Source organism: Hakea prostrata, chromosome 11, assembly GCF_041222555.1.
Source record: "Hakea prostrata isolate BN-2017 chromosome 11, UWA_Hpros_2, whole genome shotgun sequence".
NCBI classification, from domain to species: Eukaryota; Viridiplantae; Streptophyta; class Magnoliopsida; order Proteales; family Proteaceae; genus Hakea; species Hakea prostrata.
The window spans coordinates 8,384,764-8,411,013 of record NC_142610.1 but is presented as its reverse complement, the minus strand read 5'-3'; the positions used below and the strand labels follow the sequence as shown (position 1 = coordinate 8,411,013).

General features: G+C 36.5%; 1 protein-coding gene across 1 annotated transcript; it reads right to left on the bottom strand.

The window, feature by feature from the left end:
- Positions 1 to 3,949: 3,949 nt before the first annotated feature.
- On the bottom strand, positions 3,950 to 9,185 carry LOC148999912 (wall-associated receptor kinase 2-like). The gene is made up of 3 exons (XM_089139813.1): positions 8,235 to 9,185; positions 7,572 to 7,766; positions 3,950 to 5,314 (listed from the first exon to the last, which is right to left on the bottom strand). The coding sequence occupies exons 1-3, from the start codon at positions 9,124 to 9,126 to the stop codon at positions 4,182 to 4,184; spliced, it is 2,220 nt and encodes a 739-aa protein (XP_088995939.1). The 5' UTR covers positions 9,127 to 9,185; the 3' UTR covers positions 3,950 to 4,181.
- Between the last annotated feature and the right edge of the window lie 17,065 nt (positions 9,186 to 26,250).

Below are 26,250 nucleotides of genomic sequence, written 5' to 3'. Positions count from 1 at the left end.
AACATTATGGGATGAATTAGAACGAAAAACACTTAAATAGGGCTTCAAAAATCTAAATTTTCAAAAAGTGACCAAACTGTCCTTGGGAGGGTTGGTCGCTTCAAGTGACCAAGGGTAAGTGACCAAGTTAGATAGTGAAGCCAAAAATCAGATTTTTGGTCTCCGACGGCCACAAGCTTTGCCTAGGTCCTTCAACCTAAGAAAGGGTCTTACATGACTTTAAAGGACTTTCCAAAGGTGTCATCATTGAATCTTGGTTCGCCTTTCTAGTCAAACTTCCTTCTAATCATATCATTATCCTAACTCACTCGGGGTTTCCATACTAAGATCTTTATCATCGACCACCAAGGGTTCTAGGTCAGACCTAATGGATTCAAATTTGGATGGCCCACAATTGTCTTCTTCCTTCACTTTGGGTCTTCGAACGTATAATAAATATTTCTGGATTAGGGTTAGGTGGGATTTCACAGTAGGTGTTTTGGATGAGAATGTATGTTAAGGCTATGTAATGCACTTAGGCAATGTAATGGCATGGAACATACATTGGTTCCAAAATATTCGGTTAGGGTAGGTGGATGTTGGGCTGTGTAACGCGCACAGGCCATGTAACAACATGAGACATCTTATCGACGTTAGACCATGTATGCATGTGTTTTTGATGAGAATGTATGTTAGGGCTGTGTAACGTGTGTAGACCATATAACGAACATACATTGAGTCTGGAAATATTTGGTTAAGGTAGAAGGATGTTGGGCTATGTAAAGCGTGTAGGCCATGTAACAGCATGGGGCATCCTATCGACCCTAGACTAATGAGAGTGTGGTTATTTATATCTTCTTAGCATCATTGAGTCTTGTCCATCTCATTGGGCATGTCATGAGTTCCTTTTTTTTTTTTTTTTTTTTTTTTTTTTTTTCTCTCTCTCTTTTATACATGTTAGTTGATTTTATTTGTATAAGATTATTATTTAATTAAATAAAAAATATAAAAAGAAATGAAACTGTTGATATGTGTTAGGTTGTACTTGCTAAGTTTTTTCTCGAAATTTATCCTTTAGTAGGGGTGCAAGTTTGGCCCTGGCGGCCTTGACCCGCCCTAAGCCCGCCCTGAGCCCGAATAGGGCTTGGGCTAAAGATTTTGGCCCTAAGGGCGGGTTAGGGCCAAAATATTCTGGCCCTGAACTAGGGCCAAGGGCGGGCTTGGGATTACTCTCTGGCCCGCCCAGCCCATCCTGGCCCGTCCCTGGTTTTTGGCCCTGACCCAGGCCTTGTTTTTGGCCCTGATCTTGGCCTTGACCTAGGCCCCGATCCCGGCCCCGATTTTGGCCCCGATCTTGACCCCGATTTTGGCCCCGATATTGGCCCCGATCCCGGCCCCGATTTTGGCCCCGATCTTGACCCCGATTTTGGCCCTGATCTTGGCCCTGATCCTGGCCCTGATCTTGGCCCTGATTCTGGCCCTGATATTGGCCCTGATCCTGGCCCTGATTTGAATCTAAAGACTCTGGACCCTCCACCCACATGGAGAGGAATTAATTGTAATACATATGGGTGGATACTTGACACGTGTCAAATTTTAGAAACAGGATCATGTTTTGTAGAAAATTAATAAAAATAAATTATAACCTCATTACCAATGTAATAAGCATCTATTTGATTTTGGCCCTGATCCTGACCCTTAGTTTGGCTCTAATCTTAATATTAATTTGACGATGATCATGTACTACAGTACTAGATTTTTACCCTGATCTTCATACTAACATTGATATGAGTATTGATTTTGACATTTAGTCACTTTGATCATATTAGACTATAAAATCATTTTTTATATTATTTTTAAGGTAATTTTTACTTTTTCAACAAAGTCATTTTTAGTTCAATAAAATATTGATTTTGTTTTTTGCTTAAGGGCGAGATAATATATTATAAATAATAAAAACTATTACATAAAGAATTAATATCTAACAAATCTATACCCCATCTTCTCATCATGAATATCTAACAAATCTACTGTGATATTTCAAAAAATTTTTATTAAAAACATATAGCTATGTTTGTAACTAAAACATCATTTTCTTTAACTATGAAAAAAATACATTTTTTTTTTGTTGAATACTAAATTATCGTCGATTTACTTGTTAACAAGGTTTTGAATATGATTTTTTTTTTTTTTTGTATTGAATAAAGATATCAATTTATTGAACAGTTGTGAATGAAAACATACCTACCTACCTACAACTTAAGTTCTTGACTTTGAAGATAAAATTTTCATTTATCAATTCCTTTTGAATTCTGAATCTTTGATGTTTCTAAGTTTATGAAAAGAGTTTGAGTTTGTGTGACATTCTCTATAACTGACTTGACTTTCAAATATGCCTAAATTTAATTACAATTCTTCTCTCTACTTATTCTATTTCATGAATAATTTTAACTCTTTGTTGTTGGAGAAAAACCAAAGGAAAAAACAGAATAAAAAAAGAGAGAGAGAAACTTGGGGGAAAGACAAATTGAAAATTTGGAATGAAGTTTGACCATTATCTTAGAAGTTAGAAATTAATTGAGAATTGAGATAAAACTTTTTATTTTTCCCTTCGAGCTTATATATAATAACCATAATTTTCATTGAATAGCAAATTAGAAAACCCTAGAAATTTGAATTTATCTATTTCTCTCAAATCTAATTGGGTATAAATAGTTAAATACATATTGAATATAAGTTTTGGATTATTTATTGACATCTTTACTATTTTATTTTCCAGAACTAAGTTTGGAATTTTAGAATTTAATTACTTTAATATGTATTTTAATTATTACCTGTCTTACATTTGATATTTACGACCAAAGATATGGCCAATTAAAGCTAAGGACAAGGCCAATTAGGGCTTGGGCCGATCAGAGCCAATTAGGGCTAGGGACAGGGCCAATCAAGGCCAATCAGGGCCAATCAGGGCCAGGGATAGGGCCAATCAGGGCCAATCAGGGACAATCAGGGTCGGGGCCAATCAGGGCTAATCAGGGCCAACCAGGGCCAGGGATAGGGCCAATCAGGGCCAATCAGGGACAATCAGGGTTAGGGCCAATCAGGGCTAATCAGGGCCAACCAGGGCCAACCCATCCCGACTCGGCCCAATTAGGGCCAATTAGGGCGGGAATGGGCTTGGCTTGGCCCTGTAGGGCTTAGGGCCAGGGACAATAATCATTGGCCCCGAACTAGGGCCAGGGCGGGAATGGGCTCAAATTATACCATATAGGGCTGGGCTTGGGATTGCAAAAGCCCGACCCAGTTGTAGCCCTACCCTTTAGTTCTACCGATGACGGACTTGATCAGAGAGAAGATGGATATTCGGAGGATGAAGATCGATATTATGTGTCCTACATTTCTTAGGATAGATAAATTTTGAAAATTTCTTTTAGCTGTAATTATTGGGATGTTTATTTGGATTTCATTAAAACTATGAGACAATTCATGGAAACATTTTAGATTTATATATATTTGATTATTTTCCACTGTGATCTATTGCATTCTTAGTGGATTTTATTTTTCACATTGTCTATGGATAACCCTCTTAGTGTATTTTGGTTAACTACCTAAGTAACATCAATCCTTGATCAATGGCGGCTTTCTCCTTACATGGAGATTGGGGCGTTACATTTTAAAGACCTCCATTGAATATGGGCTTGCGTGCCACCTTGAATGACTATTTGATAACTTATCATTTATCGGAGCTACTCTAGGACAAACTCAAAAAAAATTTCTCTACCTTTTCTCTCTTTTTTTTTTTTGTTTTTTTTTTAATTCTTTTTTTTGTAATACTGAATTTATCTATTTGATGCTCCTTAACAACCTAACACTATGCATCATACATCATAGATAATCATACTATAAAGCTATAATTTTTATTTTTTGATAAAGATATTGTGGTAATAGATCAACAACCAATGTATAGCTAAGCGCATAAAATGCAATGGTAAAATTCTCTCTAGTTACATAAACACTAGAATACACAGCGAAGATAAAATCTCAACGAAAACCATAAGTTGAAGCTTCCAAACTATGACTAATTCTCACATGATTAGTATATCACACCATAAAATAAAAATAGATCCAGTCATTTCAAACAAACTGAGAAACACAGAACATGCATTACCAAATCATTTTCACAAAGATAATAATGAACGAAGCTATTTCGAATTATCCATTTCAAGAGCTGGATCAAAAGAGATTGTGGACTGTCCACCTAGAGAAATGCCAGTCTCTTCCACAGTATGTTGTGATGTTGGTTGCTCATAAATCATCTTCAAACAATCAAGTTTCATTGCAACTTCCTTCATTGTAGGCCTATCTTCCCTTCTATCTTCTAGGCAGTTTCTTGCAATCTCAGCAACTATCAGCAACTGTTGGCTATTCCCGTCATCATCTTTTATTCGATCATCAAGAATAGGAAAGAGATTCCCATTTTTCACTGAAGATGGAAAAACCGTTGCAAGACCTATCCGTTCCCGAGATTCATCCAAAAAGATTGGATTTTTCCCAGTTAAAAGCTCTGCTAGAACAACTCCAAAACTGTAAACATCACTTTTATCAGTTAGTTGGCCAGTAGGCCAACATTCTGGGTCTAAGTATCCGTAGGTCCCTTGAATTGCTGTTGTCTTTTGAGTTTGATCCAAAGGAACCAATCTTGAAGCTCCAAAGTCAGATACTTTAGCGCTATATTTATCATCCAGTAGTATATTAGAAGACTTTACATCCCTATGAAAGATAGGAACTGAATGTGAAGAGTGCAGATAAGCCAATGCATCTGCAGTTTCTGCTGCAATTCTTAATCGATTCTCCCATGAAAAATTGGCTGATGCTTGTTCCTCACTATGGATCAATTGGTAGAGGGTTCCATTGGAGATGAACTCGTAAACTAACAAAGGAACTTCTGTCTCTAGGCAACAACCCAAGAGTTTCACCACATGCCGGTGATTGATCTGAGAGAGGATGTCAACCTCATTTATAAACTGTATAATTTGGGTTTGATCCATAATTTTGGATTTCTTAATGGCAACAATTTTTTCGCCAGGTAAGATTCCCCGATATACTGTGCCAAACCCTCCTTCACCGAGTATTTGATTCTGATTGAAGTTCTTGGTTGCCCTCTTCAGCTCTTTTTTGGTGAAAATCTTGGCAATATCTTTGACCCCTTTATACATAGCTATTTTTTGTTGTAACAACATTCCTCCATTTTGTTTAAAGAATTTAAGACGTCTTTTCTTAATTGCCCAATATATAAACAAAATGATGCTAGAAAGAGCTATGCATACACTGACTCCTGCAAAAATTAGAAACAGATGTTGATCTTTTGCACCTTAATTTGGTGGCTAAGAGTTGAAAAAAATGTGTATGCATTCATGATTACCACCTGACCTCCAAAGTAGAGAGGAAGAAAGGGTGAGAGGGGGGGGGGGGTTTGAGGATTCCAATCTATGGGTCCTTGAGATTCCAATTTGAAAGATTCAATTTGACTCTGGAAAAAACAAATACTATTCTAGATGCCAAATTGTAAGCATATAAGATATAAGATCAGATTGCATGTGCTACCCCAAAGTAGCAAACAATGATGTAGCGATGTGTTTGGAGGGTAATACATAATTTGTTCGTTAAAAAATTTTTTTTTTTTTTTAACAAGTGAGGAAGAGGGAATATATGGAGCAAGATTAGGGCTTTTCATTTCTATATTATAAATGCAACTCTTAGGTTTTGAAATGCGGTGGAAAAACATACTAGTGCTGTATTTTGATTTCTTCAGTAAGAGTGTTTTATCATAGTCTGGAATTATTCTAGTCCTTTATTGTTGTTCCTTTGTGTATATCTTACCAACTTGAATATCCACTTTAACCCTCTCTTCTTAGGAAAGGTAGTACCACTATGGCTAAATGGTTCTAAATAGGTTTCTATTGCTGCAAGTTTCTTTTTCATTTAACTTTTTCTTTGTTGTGACTTTTCTTCTTCCGATTTATGGTGAAACCATCACAGAACTTTGTTGTGATGTAGCCTTAAGGTGAATCATGTAAATCTCATCTTGTACATGTGTGTTTTCTCCATTTTATATTTTCCTTGTTTTGATACCTCCTTTCGTAAGATTACTTGTTCAGGGTTTGGAGTTATTCTAGTCCATTGTTGTTGTTCCTTACTATACATCCTAATGGCACAGTCCCTCAGCTCATATCTGACCACCACTTGAATACCCATTTTAACCCTATTCTTCTTAATTAAGACAACTGAATAACAATGGCTAAATGGGTCTAATATTGAATTTTAGGTTAATGTTAGTGCAATCTTCTTCTTCACATTTTGTTGTTTCTTGAGTGTGTTGTTGTAGCTGAGATATGCAATAGTGATCATCCAAGGTTGTGAGTGACCATGTTGGGATGTAGAAGAGAAGAAAAGAAAAAATTGGACCATCAAAGGGCTGACTCAATTGACAATGACCCACAGTTCTTAGTGAAGAAATCATGTATGTGACTCTTCTTGGTGGTGTATATACTTGTTTCCTATAGAGGCTCCCTTGTACCCGAAAAAAGAAGCGGGATAATTATTGTTGCCCTCTTGTATTATAGCTTTATTACTAAAATAACCCTGCTCTTTATGAAATTATTGTTGCCCCCTTCAATTTTAATAGTGTTAAGCGATCGTTAAAGTTTAATGTTTAATGTCTATTTTGCCCTTTTATAATTAAGAAGGTCAAAGATAATATTATCCTGATTTAGAAAACAAAAATCATATGAAATAATTTTACATGTCTATTTTTTATCATTTTGGATTAAAAAAAAGCACGAACTTCCTAAAATTGTTAATGTCGAAATAAACAATAAATAAATAACAATCTATTGGAAATAGAAACTTCTTAAAATTGATAACATTAAACTAGAAAGTAAATAATAAAATTAAAAATAGCACAAAAATTAGGAATTACTATTTTTCTATTACCAAATTGAAAAGTACACATAAATTTAAAAATGAGTTTCCTTTTCTTCTCTATTTCTTTTGACTAGAAAAGAATATTGTTTAATTAGGTTTAAGTTTTTCCTAATTACTAAGGATAGTAAAGTAATTTAATATAAAGTGTAAATAAGTAATATAAAACTGCAGGGTTAGTTTGGGATTTTTAAATAAATAAAATATGCCATGTCATCATTTAACTACCGGAGTTTAATGGTAAGGGGTAGTAGTAATTATAGGCAAAGTTAAACGTTGAATTAGCAATTTAAAAAAGTATAAGAGATAAAGTAGTAATTAAACTAAAGTACAGGGGGCAATAGTAATTATCCAAAAAAAATGATAAAATTGTCATTGTCTCTAAAAAACTAATAATGCCAGGGTTAGGGGTACCTAGTATAATTCTTAAATTTTAAGAATAATAGATGCAGTTTTCCACAACCCAAGTGAATATATGTAATTTGCTCAAGATATAAAGATGCAAAACAAAAAACTTTGTGACGGAAATAGTTAACTTTCCTAACCAAAAAGCAAAAGATAGATAGATAGATGCAATGATGGATGACATTTGAGAGATAAAAGATAGATACCTGCAATGATGAGTATGATATTGCTATTCTTACATCCGCTTCCTTTTCTCGGTGCACCATAAAGAGAAGTTCCACTTTTCCAACCATCACCATCATAGCCCAATGGGCAGTAGCAGCTGTAACCTCCAACATGGTTCTTACATTTAGCATTCTCACTGCAGTTATGAAGATTTACAGCCTCACATTCGTCCACATCTTCATAATCATCATTATCATCAAATCCAATCCAATCCAGCATCAATAATGAAAACAAACAAGGTTATCTGTTAGTGTTCAGCTATTTACCAAACTCTGTAGATTGGTTAGAAAAACAACTTAAAAGCACATTAAAGAGATGAGATTTACATGGCTCATATGAAGGTTATATGAAGAAGAAAAATGGACACTACTGGTCATTCTCTACCCTTCTCAACTCTCTTTTGGAAATTGCAAGTGCAGAAAAGGTGAAATCAGCAAGACTAACCATCCAAACAATTTTGGACCTACAACCAATCATTTCAAAGAACCCAAAATTAATTTTAAAGAAAACCGTGGCCTAATTGACAAAGACCAACATGGAAAAATGCCTGTCTAAACCCATTTAGACCAGGAAACAAGCCCAAAACATAATAACAACAGAAATTATTAGAGTGACAGGAGGATTGGTATATATGGATAGCTTACCTTGGCATCCGTCTTCAAGGTAAGGGTTTCCCTGATAACCTTTACGACAAATACAGCTGTAGCCAATACCATTCTTGGAGACTACACACTCACTTCTTTTTGCAACGCATGCATAGGTTGCCTGGTTTTTCATAGCTTCCTTACAAGTCTTCAGTTCAATTGCCCAGTCATAGACAACAGGAACATATCTAGGAGTGAAGTCGGAGAGATATGAGTCTGAGAATTTGAACCAGTCAGTTTGAACGAGGAAACCATAGCTGCACGGGTTGAAATCAAAGACCTTTGTGTGATTCTGATAACTGTCGATGGTCAAATTGAAGCTTGCAAAGCCCTTTGGAACAGAGGTCTGACAACAACCTATGCCGGAGCAGGAGCCATTACCTGCTGCATTGATCACATCTGTCTTATTGGCGCAAAGCATGTTACACCCACTCATAAATGACCGGCCATTGTAACCGTAAATTGATGCTTTGGTGTCGCAACCCAGAGCTGTGAACTTATTCTCAGTGTCAGACACAGTGGATACGCTATCGTTTGTAGTTGTTGAAGCAGTCCATCTCCAACCAGTAGAGTCACCAAGTTTGTTGTAGCAGTCGAAACTTACAAGAAAGAGTCCAGTCATTTGGCCTTCGGATGACAACCTGAGGACCTCGACGTTGTCTCCCATGATCAGTTTTGGAGGCTTGGAGCTGTGGTTGCAGGATAATTCAAACTCTAGATTGTAATAACATGCTTCACCATCTTCCAATAAGCCAAAGGGGTAGGGAACTTGAATATCACCACATTTAGCAGTGCAATTGGGCTTTCTCCATGGCAACCTTGATGTTGCCACGACTTGCCCTAACAGGAAGGTGAAGAGGAAGGAAAGCAACCTCAGGAGAAGAGTATTCATGCTTTAGCTTCTTTCCTAGTTGATTGTTTCAGTTCCTTGAGTGCTTATCTGCTTCAATACCAGCTATGCCATTTATGGATTAATGGGTTCAACGCTACCATGAAAGAAGAGAGAGAAGAATCTTTTTAATTTTCTTTAGTGCTTTATTTAACCTTTTGGTAAATATCACTTACCTCCTTTTCTAGCTGGCAAAGTTATCAAACACCTCACTTCTGCTAAATTTTTTTCGTTAAATTCTATTTTAATGTTAAATACTTTTTAAAACACCTAAATTACCCTCAATTAAAAATATGTTTTAATTTTAATTATAAATTACTTCAATTAGTGCAGCAGTTAAAATTTTAAATTACCACCAACGGGGGTTGGTCCAAGTGGTAAGCAGCTTGGTTCGCTTAAGCAAGGTTCCGGTATCGAATCATTGTGGATGCAAAAAATCCCCACTGGGAGACTCACCCACCATAGCCAGGTGTGCGACGCGGATCGAATACCGATTTATAAAAAACCGGGGTTGGCAAACCAAAAAAAAAAAAATCTTAAATTACCATTAATATTATTGTTAAAAACCTAAAATACCTTCAATTATTTTAATAGTTAAAATCCTAATTAATTTTTTATTAAAATTTCAAAACGCTCCTATTTTCTTTATCTATATGTTTCTTTATCATTAGAACTAAACCAAAAAATTTAATCGTTTTTCTTAGGTTTCCTTTTCCTTTTCCTTTTATTCTCCTAATGAAAGGAATGCATCTAAATTAAAAGGCATGGGATATTTGTGGGTGTTGGAATAAAATTAATTAAAGGTAATTTAATGTTTTAACTGGTAAGGTAATTAAGGTTATTTTGAGATTTTAACAAGATACTTATCTTAACTTTTTCTTCAGTGCTTGACCATTCATGCATCAGTCTTCTCAAGTCAATAAAATAAATTTAAATAATCACTTCGCAAACTAAAAAGATACACTATCTGATATCAGTGACTTCTGATATGATATAAAGACCTCCAGATTCGTCAGTACCAGCTGATATTACTGTGCATTTAAAAAGTAATAATTGGAGACGTAGACCTTATTTAATTTCTTCTTATTTTTCCAGATAAAGCGTAGTACTCCCAATTTTATATTTTTATATATGGCAGATGGAAGATGTGAATGCATGTCTTCCACAAGAAAGAAAAAGGTAGGCGTGAATTTCGAGACTGGGATCTAATGTCTTCCTAGTAGCAATGGTTTTACAAGTCATCTTGTATATGGTTCCAAAAGGAAAATTATGTAAAGTATGTAAAACACCCATCTAAGTGCAGGATAATTTCCATAATCTTTGAATTCTAGAAATCATTTTCATATTTTTGGTCTGCTTAACCAAGGTTCCAGTATCGAATCCTTGTGGATGCAAAAAATTTCCGCTGGGAGACTCACCCACCACAGCCAGGTGTGCGACAGAGGTCGAACACCGGTTTATAAACCAGGGTTGGCAACCAAAAAAAAAAAAAAACAAACAATATTAATTTTATAAAGAAACATCAATATTGTTAATAAAGCTGCGTAAAAACACATGCAGAAGATCAAATCTACATAATTGACTTGAAGGCTATGTTCATGGCCGAGTGAACAAAAATGAATTTTGCCATGAAATAATAGATACAACCTAATCTTTTTCTACCCCATCTTAATCCGTTGAGAGACTATAAATAATACCCTAATACTTTTTTGGGTAAACTTCTATGGATAATATGAATATATCCGAAATACCTACACAAGATTGTTGGAACTACAAAACATCCACATAAATGTTCCATATCATCGGGCTTTGAGGTTCGGTAATTTCTGACACTAGAGCTGTTGTTTCAACCACGAAATTAGTCAAGGCTTGTGCTTTGATGGTTGTTCAGGGTTTAAAATCCACGTGATACTCACTCAGCTCTACCGTCCATGCTATCATTAGTCCCAAAAGGTCTAGCTTAAGAAGTACTTTTTTCAAGGAAATTTAGTTAATACCTTGATTGGATGAGTCTGGAAATAAGGCTGGAGTTTCCTTACAACCATCATTAATGCCAACGCTTGCTTCTCGATTTTTGAGTACTTGGTTTTTGCATCGAGAAGTATGTGACTTATAAAATATATTGGCAACTGTTTCTTTTCTTGTTCCCGAATGAGAACAACACTCACTGCCAAAGTTGAAGATGCTAAGTATAGCTGTAGCCTTTCACCTTTTTTCAGTTGGGATAGCAAAGGGGGTTTCCCGAGCATCACCTTCATGTTCTTGAATGCTTTCTGGCATTCATCTATCCATCACACTTCTTTATCTCCTTTTAGGTCTTTCAACACCTTGAAGAATGGTAAGCATCGTTCTCTGACTACAATATAAATCTATTTAGGGTAGCTACTCGTCCAATCAGACATTGGACATCCCGCTCCAAATCAATCAACACTTGTATCTTGATGGGGTTTGCTTCGATCCCTCTTTGTGAAACCATGAACCCCAAAAATTTTCCTGAGGATACTCCAAATGCACATTTTTCTGGGTTCAACTTCATTTGATATTTCCTTAGTACATCGAAGACCTTTGCTAGATTAGAAACATGTTTCGACCGCAGAAAGATTTTCACTAGCATATCACCAACGTAGGCTTCCATGTTCCACTCGATCAAGTCTTTGAAAATCTTGTTAACCGCTCTCTGGTAAGTAGCCCCCACATTCTTGAGCTCGAATGACATCACTTTATAATAGAAACTTTCTTGATTGGTCATGAACATTGTGAACTTTTCATCATCCTTGTTCATCAAAATTTGGTTGTACCCCAAGTACGCGTCCATGAAGCTGAATGTCTCGTACCCTACTGTCGCATCAATGAGGAGATCAATTCAGGGTAAAGGATAGCAATCCTTCAGGCACACTTTGGTCAAGTTCGTGTAGTCCAGTACCCATCTGTGACTTGCCATTTGCCTTCTTGACCATGACAACATTAGCCAACCATGTTGGGCACTCAATCGGTTCAATGAATCCTGAACCCAGTTTTTCCACTTCGGTTTGTATAGCCTCATGCTTCTCGATTGAGAAGTTCCTCCTTTTTTGGATTACCGGCTTTGCCTTTGGGTCAATCCAAAGCTTGTTCTCCGCTACACTTCGGTAGATCCCTGGCATATTGGATTCTAACCATGTGAACACATCTATATTTCCATGCAAGAGTTCTTTTAATTCTCTTCTGAAATCCTTTGGTTGTTCCGAACAAATAAAGGTTCCTTTTGGCTCCTCAAAAGGATTCAACTATATCCTTTCCAACTTTTCTACGGGTTCAGGCCTCTGCATAGTTTCTCCATCTCGATCATCTCGTACTTCGATTGACATGGCCGTAGCCTTCCTCGACCCATTCTTATCCTTCAAATATGAAATATAACATTGTCGGGAAGTCCTTTGATCGGAAGTAACTTCACCAACGCCATTTTTGGTCAGGAACTTGATCTTCATGTGTCTAGTTGACGTGATAGCTCCAAATTTGGTCAGGGATGGTCTTCTGAGAATGACATTGCATGCAGGCAACTCCCGAACGACAAGAAAATTCACTTGTATAGTTGTTTCCCTTAGGTATCTCCCGACGGTTAAATCCAATTGCACTACTCCTTTGGCTACCGTTGAGGATCCGCGAAACCATACAAGTGGGTTGAGGTTGATTTCATCAAATCTTCCTCCATCCTTAAATTCTAATATGCTTCATAGGATAAAAGATCCGCAAAAGATCCAATATCCATCAGCGCTCAGTGCACCTCCCTATGACCAATCTCTACCTTGATCATGATTGCGTCATCATGGGGAGTACAAACTCCCTTTTCATCTTCCTTAATAAACGTAATTGTTTGATGAGAGCTTGGTCTTTTTCTCTTCTTGATTGTTTCCCCCGATCCCACAAAATTTGACTTTGCCCTTAGATTCTTAAGGGATTCAAGCGTTTATCCTCCAAATATTGTTAGGATCGAAGATTGGGTTGCTAAGTCTATCTCCTTTCCCTTCTTGGAAGCCTAGGGCCTGCGTTCCCTTCGCTTTTCTCTTGCCGTTCTTCTCTCTCGATCATCTTCCTTATGTTTGATGTAATTGGCAAGATGTCCTGAGATATTAATATCTTGATTTCATCTTTCAAGTGTCTACAATCATCAATTTAGTGTCCGTAGTCTTTGTGAAATCAGCAGTATTTATTCATGTTTCTCTCCTCAGGCCTGGATCGCTATACTCGGAGGCCATTTGAGTATATCCCGATCCTTGATCTACAACATTATCTCTGACCATTGGGCATTATGGGGAGTATATTCTGCTTGATCGGATGAACGCTGCCTCCAATTGGATTGTCTCTTGCCTTCTCTATCATTTTGTCTTCTTGAACCTTTCCCTTTCACCATAGCTTTCTAGATCTTTATTGGCAACCTTAGCTTCTCCCTGTCGGGCATCAATGATTTTCGTTACCTCAGCTTGCTTTTGGCACCTCTAGACTAGCTCAGCATACGTGGTCAGCATATCTTGCAGCAACAACTCCAGCAGGCACCTATTGGAGAGCCTTGTGAAAACTTTTGCCTTTGCCACCTGCTCATCAAGATTCTTGATTTCCACAGTTGCTTTATTGAACCTCTGAAGATAATCTCGAATGGATTCATTCTTTTCTTGCTTCACAGTGAAAAGAGTTTCCTTGCTTTTCTTTGTCTGTATGCCGCTTTGGAACCGACCGATGAGCTTCCAGGCTAGTTTATCAAATCAGCAATCCTTCTTGAGGGAAGGTTTGAGAACCACTTTTGCATTGCTCCAGTAAGTGAAGACCCAAACACCTACATAAGATTTCATATGAATTCACGGCTACCGCCATCTTTTACTGGTAATAACTTATATGGGCAATAGGGTCTCCACCTCCATCGAAAAGGGAGAAGGTTGGGAGCTTGAGATTGTGGGGGAATTGGTACTTGGCAATCACATCCAAGAATGGGGTCCTTTTGATGATTGAGTAAATGTCATCGGTCCTCTTGCGCCTTGTTAGTTGTCCCAATTGCTGATTTATATCCGCCTGCTCCTAATCAATCTAAACTACTTTGGCATTTAGTGTTCGTGAGCTATCCCTCTCCGAGCGTTGGGAAGTGGTTGAATGCATCCAAACGCCTTTCTCCAACCTGGTCAAGGTCCTCGTTCGACTACCTTGCGATTGATCTAGCACCTCCACACCATCCCTCCGTGGGAGCTCCCTGGTTCTTCGTACTCCCAAATTCTTATTAGGGGGTTGACGAAAATTTGCCCCTCGGTTGGATTCCTATCTCTTTGGGGAGAACGTCCTCTTATTGGAGAACGCCTCCCTCTAGCCCTTCAAGCTTGCCTTCTTGCCTCTTCTTGGTCATAGGGTTTGGGTTCATTGAAGCCCCAAATGCCTAGCCATCGTCCGAAGCAGTTCTTGCATCTCGGGGAATTGAGCTTGCATTAGATTCATCTGTTGTTTGCTCTGATTCATTATCTCATGAATGGCCGGGATAAGCACTTGGCACTGTTGAACGTCAGTGTGTTTGCCTCCATTAACTTCCACTCCTCGTTCCTCCTTTTCTTGCGATAGGTGCCCCTTTGGTATAACTAGATTTCCACCATGGGGTGGGGGGATTCTAATTTTGTTGGCTCTGGAGTGTAGATTTGGTATCTACCATTACTTTTCGAATTGTTTCCACAAATGGCACCAAATGATATGTTTGAAAATCGTCCCACTATTGGACGCCTTTGAGTTCCTGCAAGATGAACGTCAAATGTGGGCCAACTTTGCAGTCGTGAAGTCACCTCCAATGGTTTAAGTCAATAAGAGCACCACCACAAAGCTCTGACATGTTGCAGAGCTTAATTAAAAGATAAAATGGAGGGAAAATGATTCAGTTATCTTCTCTTCGCAATGTGATTTGGTTTATATAGTATTTACCTCTTACCCTCTATCGTTGGATCGATTCACAATTCTCATATGTGGCTGTCCGATCGTAGGGCTTTTCTTCCTTAATGTGAGCTAGTTACGGTTTCCATATAGAGCACGATTGCCACATCCCAAATTTGATGGGATCACGTCTCTTTCCTAAACTATCGAGTTCCTTGGGATGCAAGGTACCAACGGGTTAACCCTTTGAACCGGCCCTAACTGGAGCTATTGGGTCAACCACGGTTTGACCCGGTTGGTATTATTTTTCACTTTTCGATATCCAACCGGGTCACATTATTATAATTTAAGGAAACCGATGAAGTATCATCATTAAGTTTCCTCTTCATGGCATAATACCAATTAATATCGTTATCATAGAATATCTTATCCGATCTTTACCCAGTTGAGTGTCATTATCCAGTTGGAGTATAGGGTGACGAAGCAAGGTCTAATTCGTCAATCCTATTGAGATACTTGAGTTATATCCAATTTATATTCTAATGTAAGCCATCGGATTGGTTATGATCTAATAGCATAATATGCCTTATGGAAAATTCCTTGATTGTAGAATTTAGTGTTGTCTATAAGAACTAGTTAGAATCAATGGTCATATTTTAAACTAGATACTTAGAGCATAGTGCTTTTAACAAGCCTTGTGCTTACACGGTTACACCTGAATCATAACAATTCCCCCTTTTAAGTCATGTAGTATGATATACATACTATAATATCACTCCCGCTGAAATAGGAATGTTACTTACAAAATACATTATCATAAGACTCTTTAATCTAACTGTTGGGGAAATTGCCTAACTGAGTTGATGCACAATCACCTTCATAATTTTTGTTAAAATCTCACATTCACTTATAGATTGTTTATCTTCCACATGTTCAACCATGAAAGGTTATATTTAACATTAAGAAGGCAATTATAAAACTATTGCTTAAAAGATAGGGTTCCACTAGAATGGACTATTCCAACCATATGTTATGGTGGAAAAAGAGAAAGTTAGGCTATTGCAATCCTTATTATGAATTCATATATCAAAACAAAGTGATATCAATGTCTCTGCTTTTTCTCTTTTGGGTAGAAAGTGATATCGTATAAGTTGTGTGACCAATAACAAGAGTTAAAGTTATGTGTGACCAGTTACAACAGCTACATAAAGTGTTATTTAACATAATTTTTGATAAAGGAAGACTAGTGGGGTTAGAAGGAAAAAAGGCAAAAGATCAAAATACTTTAGTGAAAGAAGAAAACTTTTGAAAAAGTTATGTATGGGATCGTGTGATTTCGTACATTTTTATACTTATGTAATTTATAACTGAAGATCTTAGCTACATCAGCATGCAATCTTGGCGATTCACATTTCCATTCTATGTACCTTCTATTATGGGCAAAAATTATCCTTCCATACCAAATGCATCTTATTGTATGCAAAAATCAATTTGAATATTAGTGTTCTACTGTAGTCATATTATATATTGTATTTTCTTGTAACCTATGATATTCCCATTTTAGAGAAACATGTTGTAATATCTTTACTTCCACTATAAATAAGGAATGCACACGACACAATACAAGTTGAGAGATTACTTTCATCTTGTCATAATTTTTTTTCTTCTCTTTACTCTATCTCTTCTAGTTATCCTTCAATTTTGCGACAATTTTAATATTATTTCAATATTGTGATGGTATGTTTTTGAATGATTTTTTTTTTCATTTAATGATTCTCTTATTTATTGAATGAATTTAGAAATTTTGGTCAAAAATATGAATTTAGAAATGGAAAGGTGGCTAGTTAGACCCACTTACGATGATCTAAACCAAATCCATATCTTTAATGGTCCTCAATTATTTAGTCAAGTAGTCTATATAAGAACTATATTTAGAGGCTGGGCCCAAGCCCAATAAAGCATAATTGGGACTATGGAAGATGACAAAACCATTAACTAAGATATAACTGTGCTCCGCCAACCATTATGCCAAGGCCCCATTAATACCCATAGACCTCGGTGTTCTAAACTCTGCTTCAGAAACTCTAATTTTCTACAAGCATCTTTGAAGGAAAGCGTAACAACTTTGGGATGATTCCAATTTAATCAAATCAGTCTTCAAGATTGGGACTACTGGAAGATAACACAACTGCTATGACATAAGATTGCAATTATTATCATAAATGGAATCTTTCTAAAGGTAACCAAGTCAGGTGGATTGGTATTGTCACACCCCCCAGCCAGTACTCTAACTGCGATACTCGGAGGTGTGATCCACAAGTCCCATGGTCAAGTTTAGGGCGATTATATACCCACATTGCACAATAACTTAATCATAAACAAAGAATAATCAATGTATAAATATATTAAGAACTAATCAAAGAATAACTATAGAGTATAGCGGAAAATAATTCTATAGGTCAAATGCAAAAGAGTAGATCAAAACTCTATAGTAACTCTAAAGCTATTACAATCGGAAAAGACTAAGAACAAGAATAAGACTAAAGAGTCAAAAATCAATCTATGCCTAAAATCATACATCTCTTTCAACTCAAATAAAGTATGATGGTATTCGTACACTTTCGTATCCAAAATGGATGCAGTAGCTCCAAGATAGGACTAATCCTGGTATGCTTCATAGTCACACAAGGAATCTTCACCATATCTTTGTAATAGACAACATCTTGCATAGAATATCAGTCACTTGTCGTGGCTTTGAAGTCTTGGCTCTCGAAGTCATCGGTATCTACAATAGAATCTAAAAACATATCCCTCGAAGGTGAGCTCAACAGAACTTAGCAAGTAGTTCAATCACAATAAACAACTATAAGCAATTCAACACAAGCATGATGTAAATGATATGAAACAATGAATGCAAGTATGCTTCTAACTATATATATATTGGTCTCTAGTGGCAAACATGCATTAAAATAGAACACCAACGGCTATGAAGCACATCTTTTGGGCTCTCAGAGCTTCTGAGGTTTAATTCATGGTTACATAGTAGTTCCCATGAGTTTTTCTTTAAGCCAAGGCATGGATGCATTATCCTTAAACTTACAAACAAATGTTAACGGCACCTTTGGGATTCCAAGAGAAGGATATTCCCAACAAGTCAGAATGATGGGTCTAAGTATTAAAAGATAAAACTAGCTTTTAGACTTCAACATTTACAAAATTCAGAAGACTAACTGAACTCTGTTCTTCCAGGTGAAGAGATATAGTGATTTGTCTTTTCTTTCTTCTTCTGTGAACATGTGTGTCTAGATTAGAGTAGAACATACAAGTTACTGCAACATTTAGTCTCTAAGAATCTCAATTATCATTTGAAAGGTGAAGCAGAAAAAATACCTTATAATTAATATCCTTAAATAATATGTTTTTTCCAAGGTGTACTATGCTCTCAGTTTTTTCCTTTCTCCCAGAAAATCACATTAGCATCTTGTCTTATAGTATGATTTGTGATCAATTTGAACTTGGCTGCTCCTGCTATGACAGTTGATCAATTTTAGTGAATTCAGATAGATGGCTTGTTACTTGAGTGAGCTTGGGGTGCATGCTGCTGAACATAACTCAAGTTACTGCAGGAAACCTCATCAATAGCTCGATTGAACTATTTTCTGCTGGTTGCTTTAGCGTCCAAGAAACATGCTTTGGTCTATCAGATAATGACCAGTCACTTGCCTTTCTTTGTGTAGTAGATGCATGCATAGCCCTAGCTAAGGCAGAAGTAACTTTGACTAAACTTCCACAAAAAAACTGCAGGATACAATTGCTATAGAATAGGAAAATGCATTCACAGAACAGGTTCTGGGGCTGAACTGCATTCACAATATAGGTTTGCGATGGAGAACATATTCTAGGGCTGAACTGCATTCACATTGTTTATGCATACACAGAACAGGTTCAACAGATCTTATTTTTAACATTCTTCGTGTATGCGTTAGTTGTTTTCTCAATACAACTTGATATAGTTCAGGTAAATGAAGAGCACGTAGACTTGTTATGGAAGCTCTCTTACGGACGTGTGGTAGCTGAAAATTGCTATTTTCTTGCTGTTAATATGATATCTACTTTATCTTCTCTCTTAATATAACAAGTAGATCAGTAAGAGAAGTAAGCAAAACTGGTTACCTAATTCTGTCTTTCACTTCCCCTGCCCCCTGAATTTATTTTCATTGCTTTTGTTATGGTGTTTAAATTTATGAATTTCCCAGTCCTCGTGATCATTGTAGTTCTGTCAATTATATTTGCTGGATTCTGTTCTCCTCTGTGTGCGTGTGTGTGGAATTGTAATGGATTTATACTTCCATCTGACCTTACCTTCGGTCTTCACAATCTATTTTATCATCAAAATAAGCTTCCTTTCCAAGCAAGTACATTGGAAATGTGTTCTTTGTGTCTAAGACTTTCTTAATAATGAATTCCTGTAGTGTTTGATTGTCCTTTTAATATAATAGCTTTTTATGTTTTCATCGAGGTGATTTTCACAGTTGGGACTCTTTTGGATTGATCTAATATGTGCTTTTATTTTTTTCGCTAAAAAGGATCATTATATATATTAAGCGAAGAAGAAATATTAAAAATACATCAATTAATACCGTATAAGAAACCAACCTCCCTTACTCGCAACAACTGTTGCCCCCAATACACCATTCCTCACTGGTTCCTGCTCAGATTAGAAAACCACTAACTTATAAAACGAAATCTAGGACGTCTAGAGGCATCCACATCAAGTTCATTAAGGATTGAAGTTGACCAAGGAATGTTAATATCAGAAGTTCCTGTCCTAGCTGTCGAATTTGCCAAAAAATCTGCCCACTGTATTAGTTTCACGATAGCAATGTAAAATCTTCCAATCTATGGTCAACAAATATTTTTGTAACTCTCTCCACATATGAAAGATATACCAAGGTATTTTCTTTTGCTGTATTAAAGTCACCACAGCTTTTGAATCACTTTCTACCCAAAGCTTTTTAATTTGTAAATGCCTTGCCCAACGTAATCCATGAATGAAAGTTTCCAATTCAGCCTCAAAGTTGGTTTTAACATCTAAAAAAATACTGAAATTGAAAACCACCGTAGCAACTTCATTTCGAAATACTCCTCCACCGCCAGACCTTTCTGAATAGCTTAAAGATGACCCATCAATATTTAGTTTAACCCAACCTACAGCAGGAGGACACCAAAAAATTTCTTGTGGAGGAGCAGCACTAAAGACAGAGAAGTGAAGGCTCAGTCTTCTTGCATCCGAAAAAATGGTAGGAGTTACTTTTCTTCCATCCATTTTAAAGTCAAACTGTACTAAGTCTGAAAAAATTAAACTCACCACCTCATCAGTCCTGAAATTTAAATTTTCAAACCGGATTTGATTGCAGACCATCCAAAGAAAGGATAAAAGCAAACAACATCCATTAATCCAAGCACTCTGTAAAGGAGACTATGAAGCCTGGTGTTTCCAAGCCTTGAACGACTCTACAATCGAATCTTTTAATGTCCAACTATAACCAAACTTTGCTGTAAAAGCTTATCCACATCCACGTGAAAATGAGCAGTGAAGAAAGAGATGTCATATGTCCTCTGAAGCTTTACCACATAGATTACAACGAGAGGCTAGCATAATCCCTTTTCAAGTCAACAAGGCATCAACAAGTAGCCTATCATGAAAAAGTCTCCAACAGAAAACTTGTTGTCTAGGCTGCAAAGAAGTCTTCCAAATACTTTTAGCCCATTTCAGTTGTTCTCCTTTTCTACGATAGAGATCCCATGCCGATCGAAAATTAAACTCTCCCCCCACCGAACCTTGCCAATGACAAACATCAACAAAACCAGTACAAGGAACAGGATATAACAAAATAAGAGAGATAATTTTTAGGGTATGATAGTTCGATCCATCAGAATTCATGTTGTTAATTTTCTTCTTGACAAATAATCTACCCCATCCCCTCCCCCCTTCTCTAGCCAAGTTTTTTCCCCCTTCAAATGCAAACAACTAATGTATAAACATCTTTCAATTCTGAGAGGCTTACTTATGTTAACAAATTTGTATTTTACCTTTTTTCTTTAATTTTTTTTGTTAGCCGCGTATATACCTTAATAAACTCAAGTTTTGGATTTGTATCTTTCAACTAGGTATGACTAATTCATTTTTGATAATGTAGAACATATGAACTATAGGCACAACCTACACATTATGAAACTGCAATTTGTGATAGTTGATGATGGAATATCTTAGATGGAGACAAATTTAAAAGTGAATTTGTAAATTTAAATATTTATTATTTTGATTTTTTTTTTTTTTTTTTTTTTGTCATTACATATTTTTTATTTTGAATTTTTTTTTCATATATAAAATATACCAAATTAACACAAGTCAATGTTTTGGAATATATGGATTAAGATAACCAAACAATTTTTTAGGATGAATCTGTAGGTTTCAAATCCCCAGATTCAAGATAACCAAATAGTTTTTCAGGATGAATTCATAGATTTCATTTCATAGATCTAAGTAAACAAACAGTTTTTAGGATGAATCCACAGATTTCATTTAATTAGATTCAAGTTACCAAATGGTTAATTTTTTTTGAGCCATGAATCCATAGATTTGAAATCTCAATCCATGGATTTATATAACCAAACATACCCTAAGAGCTTTTGCCTCAGCCATGAGCATGGAAGAGCCACAAATCATGAACACTCTTATCTTTATCAAAATAGTAGTAATGATTTAAATGTGATTTATTGACTACTTTATTGTGTGCATTGGTATATCACAAACCTTTAGGAGAATTGGCCTAGAGTGTGGGGGTTACTATGGAAGCTGATGAAGCTGATCTGCTAATGGTAGGCAATGGAAAGAAAAAGGATGGTGATGAAATAGAGGTGGCACTCATGGCAATTTGGGATGGTTTGCAACAAGCAAAAAAACTTCAAATCAACATCAAAGAAATATGGTGCAATCAACCTGTAGTAATAAACTTACTATCCAACCAACGGCGGGCAGTGGTCCAGGGTATGATCCGCTTATGCAAGGTCGGCCGAAACATTGTGGATGCAAAAAATCCCAGCTAGGAGACTCACCCCCCAGGTGTGTGACCCGGGTCGAACACCGGATTAGTCAGGGCAAAGCCTTGGAAACCGGAGTCGGCAACCAAAAAAAAAAAACTTACTATCCAAACCAGATCAGTCTATATAACCTCTTATTCATACACCACCATGGGTGAAAATTCTGCTTGAAGTAAAGAGTCTATCGTTTTTTAACTTAAAATCCCCCACCCTCCTACAAACTCTAGCTAATGACATATATAGTAATAGTATAGTATCTATCCCCACTAATCCGGCCATTGGGTCTATCTGGATACCAAGTTGTAGCCATTTAAACTATCTTTAAGTAATGCATTCTTCTTCATGATAAAAAGAATTAATAACATAAATAAAAAATAAATAAAAAAAATAAAAAAAAGAGAAAGGATGGAAAGAAAAAGACGTGGTCTCCAATTATACAACCCAAGCCCTAAAAAAATATGGAAGAAGAAGAAGAAAAGAAAGAAAAGAAGAAATTAATTCAGGAACGTCCATAACTAGAAGCGAAGACAAACTAAAAATGCTACAATGAGACACTTCATCGCGGTAATCAATGGCATCGATGAATCAGCGCTGCTGCTATGGGTTCGCGTCGAGTGCCCTCCTACGATGCCTCGACCCCTTGTTCTGCGAAACCTAACTCTCTTCTGCTGGATGCTAAGATTTTGAGCATCTGTCATGCTCTCAGCTTTAATCGCATCTGATTGCTCTGGAGCTGCTGCCTGTACAGAAGTCACAGAAGGATCTTCATTCTTTGCTTGGGTTGTATCAGTTACGGCAAGGCTACTGGGAAACTGGAAACTGAAGAGGAAAGAGATGAGGATTATGAAGGCAATAGGAAATCTAATCTGATGCATCTCTGCTGAGATGTAACAAACAGGAAAGTAGTATCTGTATATGGATGGAAGCTCTGATTTTTGTTAATAGAGATAAGAAGTTGATTTTGATCGATCATCGATGGAAGCATATATCTCACAGAACCCAAGACGAAGACAGGAAAGAACTCTCCACTTTCAATGAATGCCTTTTGAAGTGTATTCTATTGTATCTGCACCAAATTCAAGCTTCGACTTGCGTGACCCACCAGCTTGCCAACCGGTGGTTGCTCATAGTAATGCAATTTAATGAAAGCAATAAATCTCAGCAAACAATCCTGGTAGTAGAGATGAAACAACCATCACAAATCCAAAAGTTTGAATGATCCAAACTCTGCAAAGCTTGTTTTTCAATGACTAACATGCAACCATTCAACAATATGTGCGTTCATCCCAACATTAATTAGGGGTGTAAATGGATAACCGAAATCTGCTTTCATATTCGCATCCGCATCCTTTTAAGGCTATTTGAATCCGTCTGATTACAAATAGAATACGGATATGGTATACCCTTTTCTTAACTACCCGTTATTATTCGTCTAATAAAATTATTTTACTTATATAGATATATATATATATACTTATTTATATTTATTTTTATTACTTTTATAAATTTTTTACTTGTGATATGCAACTATTTTTCTAGATTTTCTACTAAAATAGCTACAAAGTTGCTAAATTCTTAAATTTCAAACATAGCCCTTACGAATAAAATGATAAAGATGTAAACAAGTAATCAAAAACTTGATTTCAATCTGTATTAATGACAATTTAGAAGAATCTACTTAAGAAAATAACTATCCAATTATCATCCGAATTGATCCAAAAACCGATAGATAGGAAATTATATGCGAATATGGTATTACTACTATCCGATCCGAATCCGATCCATTTACACCCCTATCAGTAATGCATCACATCTCTTTAGCACTCTTCTACACAACATAGGGTAAAATGAATAGATCTATTTTCAAATTAATATTGCGAAAAAGGCATCAACCCTCCCCTTCTATCCCTTCCCAATCTACCATTATTTTCGGTGTGAATAGCAAGAACATACTAATGTTAGGTCTGCAAAACAAGTCATCAACAACAAAGATGGAGTTCCCCGTCAGTTCTAGAAAGTATCTGGCTGGGGATGACTCTGTGCATCTCTCCCACAAAGAAAATGGTCTCCAATGGTCTCCATCTGGATTCACCTTTGCTTTCCCTTATCCAGTTTTAGAACATGGAATATTGATGGCTTGGGACCAAAGATGATGGGATTTTTGTTTGCGGCTGCTCGGATATCCTCAGCGCACTGCTGCAAATGCCACATGTGCCTATTTGAAATCTGATGACTAGAATTGAAAACCCGGGTACAAACCTAAATGTGAATTTTGTTTTACACTTTAGATTTTAAATTTTTAAATTTACAATCAAAATCAAAACCCATTGTTGATAGTCGATCAAATCATTCCGTGTGAGAGGAAAAAAAAAAAAAACCTATCTCGTCTTGTTCTTCAACTTACCCTCCTCACCCTCTGATTCTCTTCCATTTCAATGGATCAAAGCTGCTATTTTATCTTCACGTTCCCTCTTCTAGATAGTGGCGAAATAGAAGTCTTCAAGAAACATCAAGAACATCAACTGAGAAAATCATTGAATGCCCCCAGCATGCAGTAAACCGCCTTCTTCTCCGGCAACAACAAGCAAAATCCTTGCATTCAAGCGTGTTAATCAAGACCCATCACAAACAATTTCGTCAGCGATTTGGTCCAAGTTCCGGGAAGCCCATCTTTGATTCTTCTCCAACTCTACTCCATTCAGGTATGCTGTGGATATACTCAAGAAAAATTAATAAGAGAAAATGCTTCTTGCCTGCGATGATGATTATTATTGAACTATTAAGCTTCATTTTGACAGGGCTTGATAACTAAATTTGATTTGGCCTGGTTTCTTGTCCATTTATCATTCAATTGGTTCAGGTCTTTACAGTGAAAAGAGGTCCTCTAATTGTTTGGGTTGACACTGAGCACAACTTTTGCTTTTTCTATAATCTTGAATGTCCTAAAATTCCTTTTGAGGTGGGCATGTATAAGACAAAAAGGGTGGGGCAGGGGTTGTGCATTGCAGCATCTGGGTCTGGTGAATTAGTACCTTTTGTTTTGAACTACTAGACGATGAAGTTTCTGAAACTATACAGTGGTCTTGTTGATAGAGTGTACAACATGACCTCTACATTTCCATCAGGTATGTGAAGCACATAATGGATGGAGAACATTGTATTAACTTGTTAGACCCAAGTGAAGTTTATGACTCAGAAGCTAAGATTTACTAGTCATGCCAGAGGGTTGGCTTGGAAAATGAAAGAACTATTCGGATATCGTTTCAAGATTAATCGAACCATTACTCAGATGTATTCAACACACAAATACTAGTACTTGAGTTAGACTTGCGTCTTTTTCATTTATTTATGTAGCATTTCAAATAAAAAAACCAACTAAAATTGACTCTTCATTCACCCATACTTTTGTATCAAGGCAGAGTGTAGGAACAAAATTTAACAAAACCCAAATGAACCAGTCAGCATTCTCCTTTAGTTATGGGGAAAAAGGTGTAAAATAAGCTATGATCATGTCCACATTCATGCCTCCTTTGTTCTTTATCAATTTATCAACACTTGGCCCTTTCCTAGTCACTCCTAACCCTATTGTCTTTTCTTCAAAATCAATAAAGCCAAGCCACATACCACCACAGACCAAACATGTTGAGAACATGTCCGTTAGAATCATACTTCCAATTTATGTTTCTAGGAATATGACAATTATTGGTTTCTTAGAGAATCCAAGATGATACCAATCTGTGAATGATAATCATCTTTATTTTCTGTCTTGAGTATTAACCTCAAACTGATAACAATCTGTGCAAACCCAGTGGGGTTGGAAGGTTGGTTTAAGTATCAACAACAGTAAAAACCCTTCTTCCTAGAGAAATTAATAAAGATTACTAAACTTTTCAATTTCCTTTTTATAGTGCCATGAACCTTCAATTTCTCTGGATATCTCAGAATTGCCTATTCATATATTTGCTTGTGAACACGTTTGCTGCATCACTTGGTAGTACAAAATTGAAGGTATCCTTTATTTTCCATTGCCATCGTTTTTTGATAATTTTAAGATGATTAACTATTAATCTTGAGATGTCAAGAGAATAATTGTATATGGGAATTGCAGAATTCTTCAATTGGAGTGCTACTAAATTATGAAAAGAA

Coding starts and splice junctions, on each gene's coding strand:
- LOC148999912 (XM_089139813.1), bottom strand. CDS start 9,126: ATGAATACTCTTCTCCTGAGGTTGCTTTCCTTCCTCTTCACCTTCCTG. Junction 7,767..8,234: donor CCTTGAAGACGGATGCCAAG/GTAAGCTATCCA, acceptor ATGATTATGAAG/ATGTGGACGAATGTGAGGCT. Junction 5,315..7,571: donor TATCATACTCATCATTGCAG/GTATCTATCTTT, acceptor TAATTTTTGCAG/GAGTCAGTGTATGCATAGCT.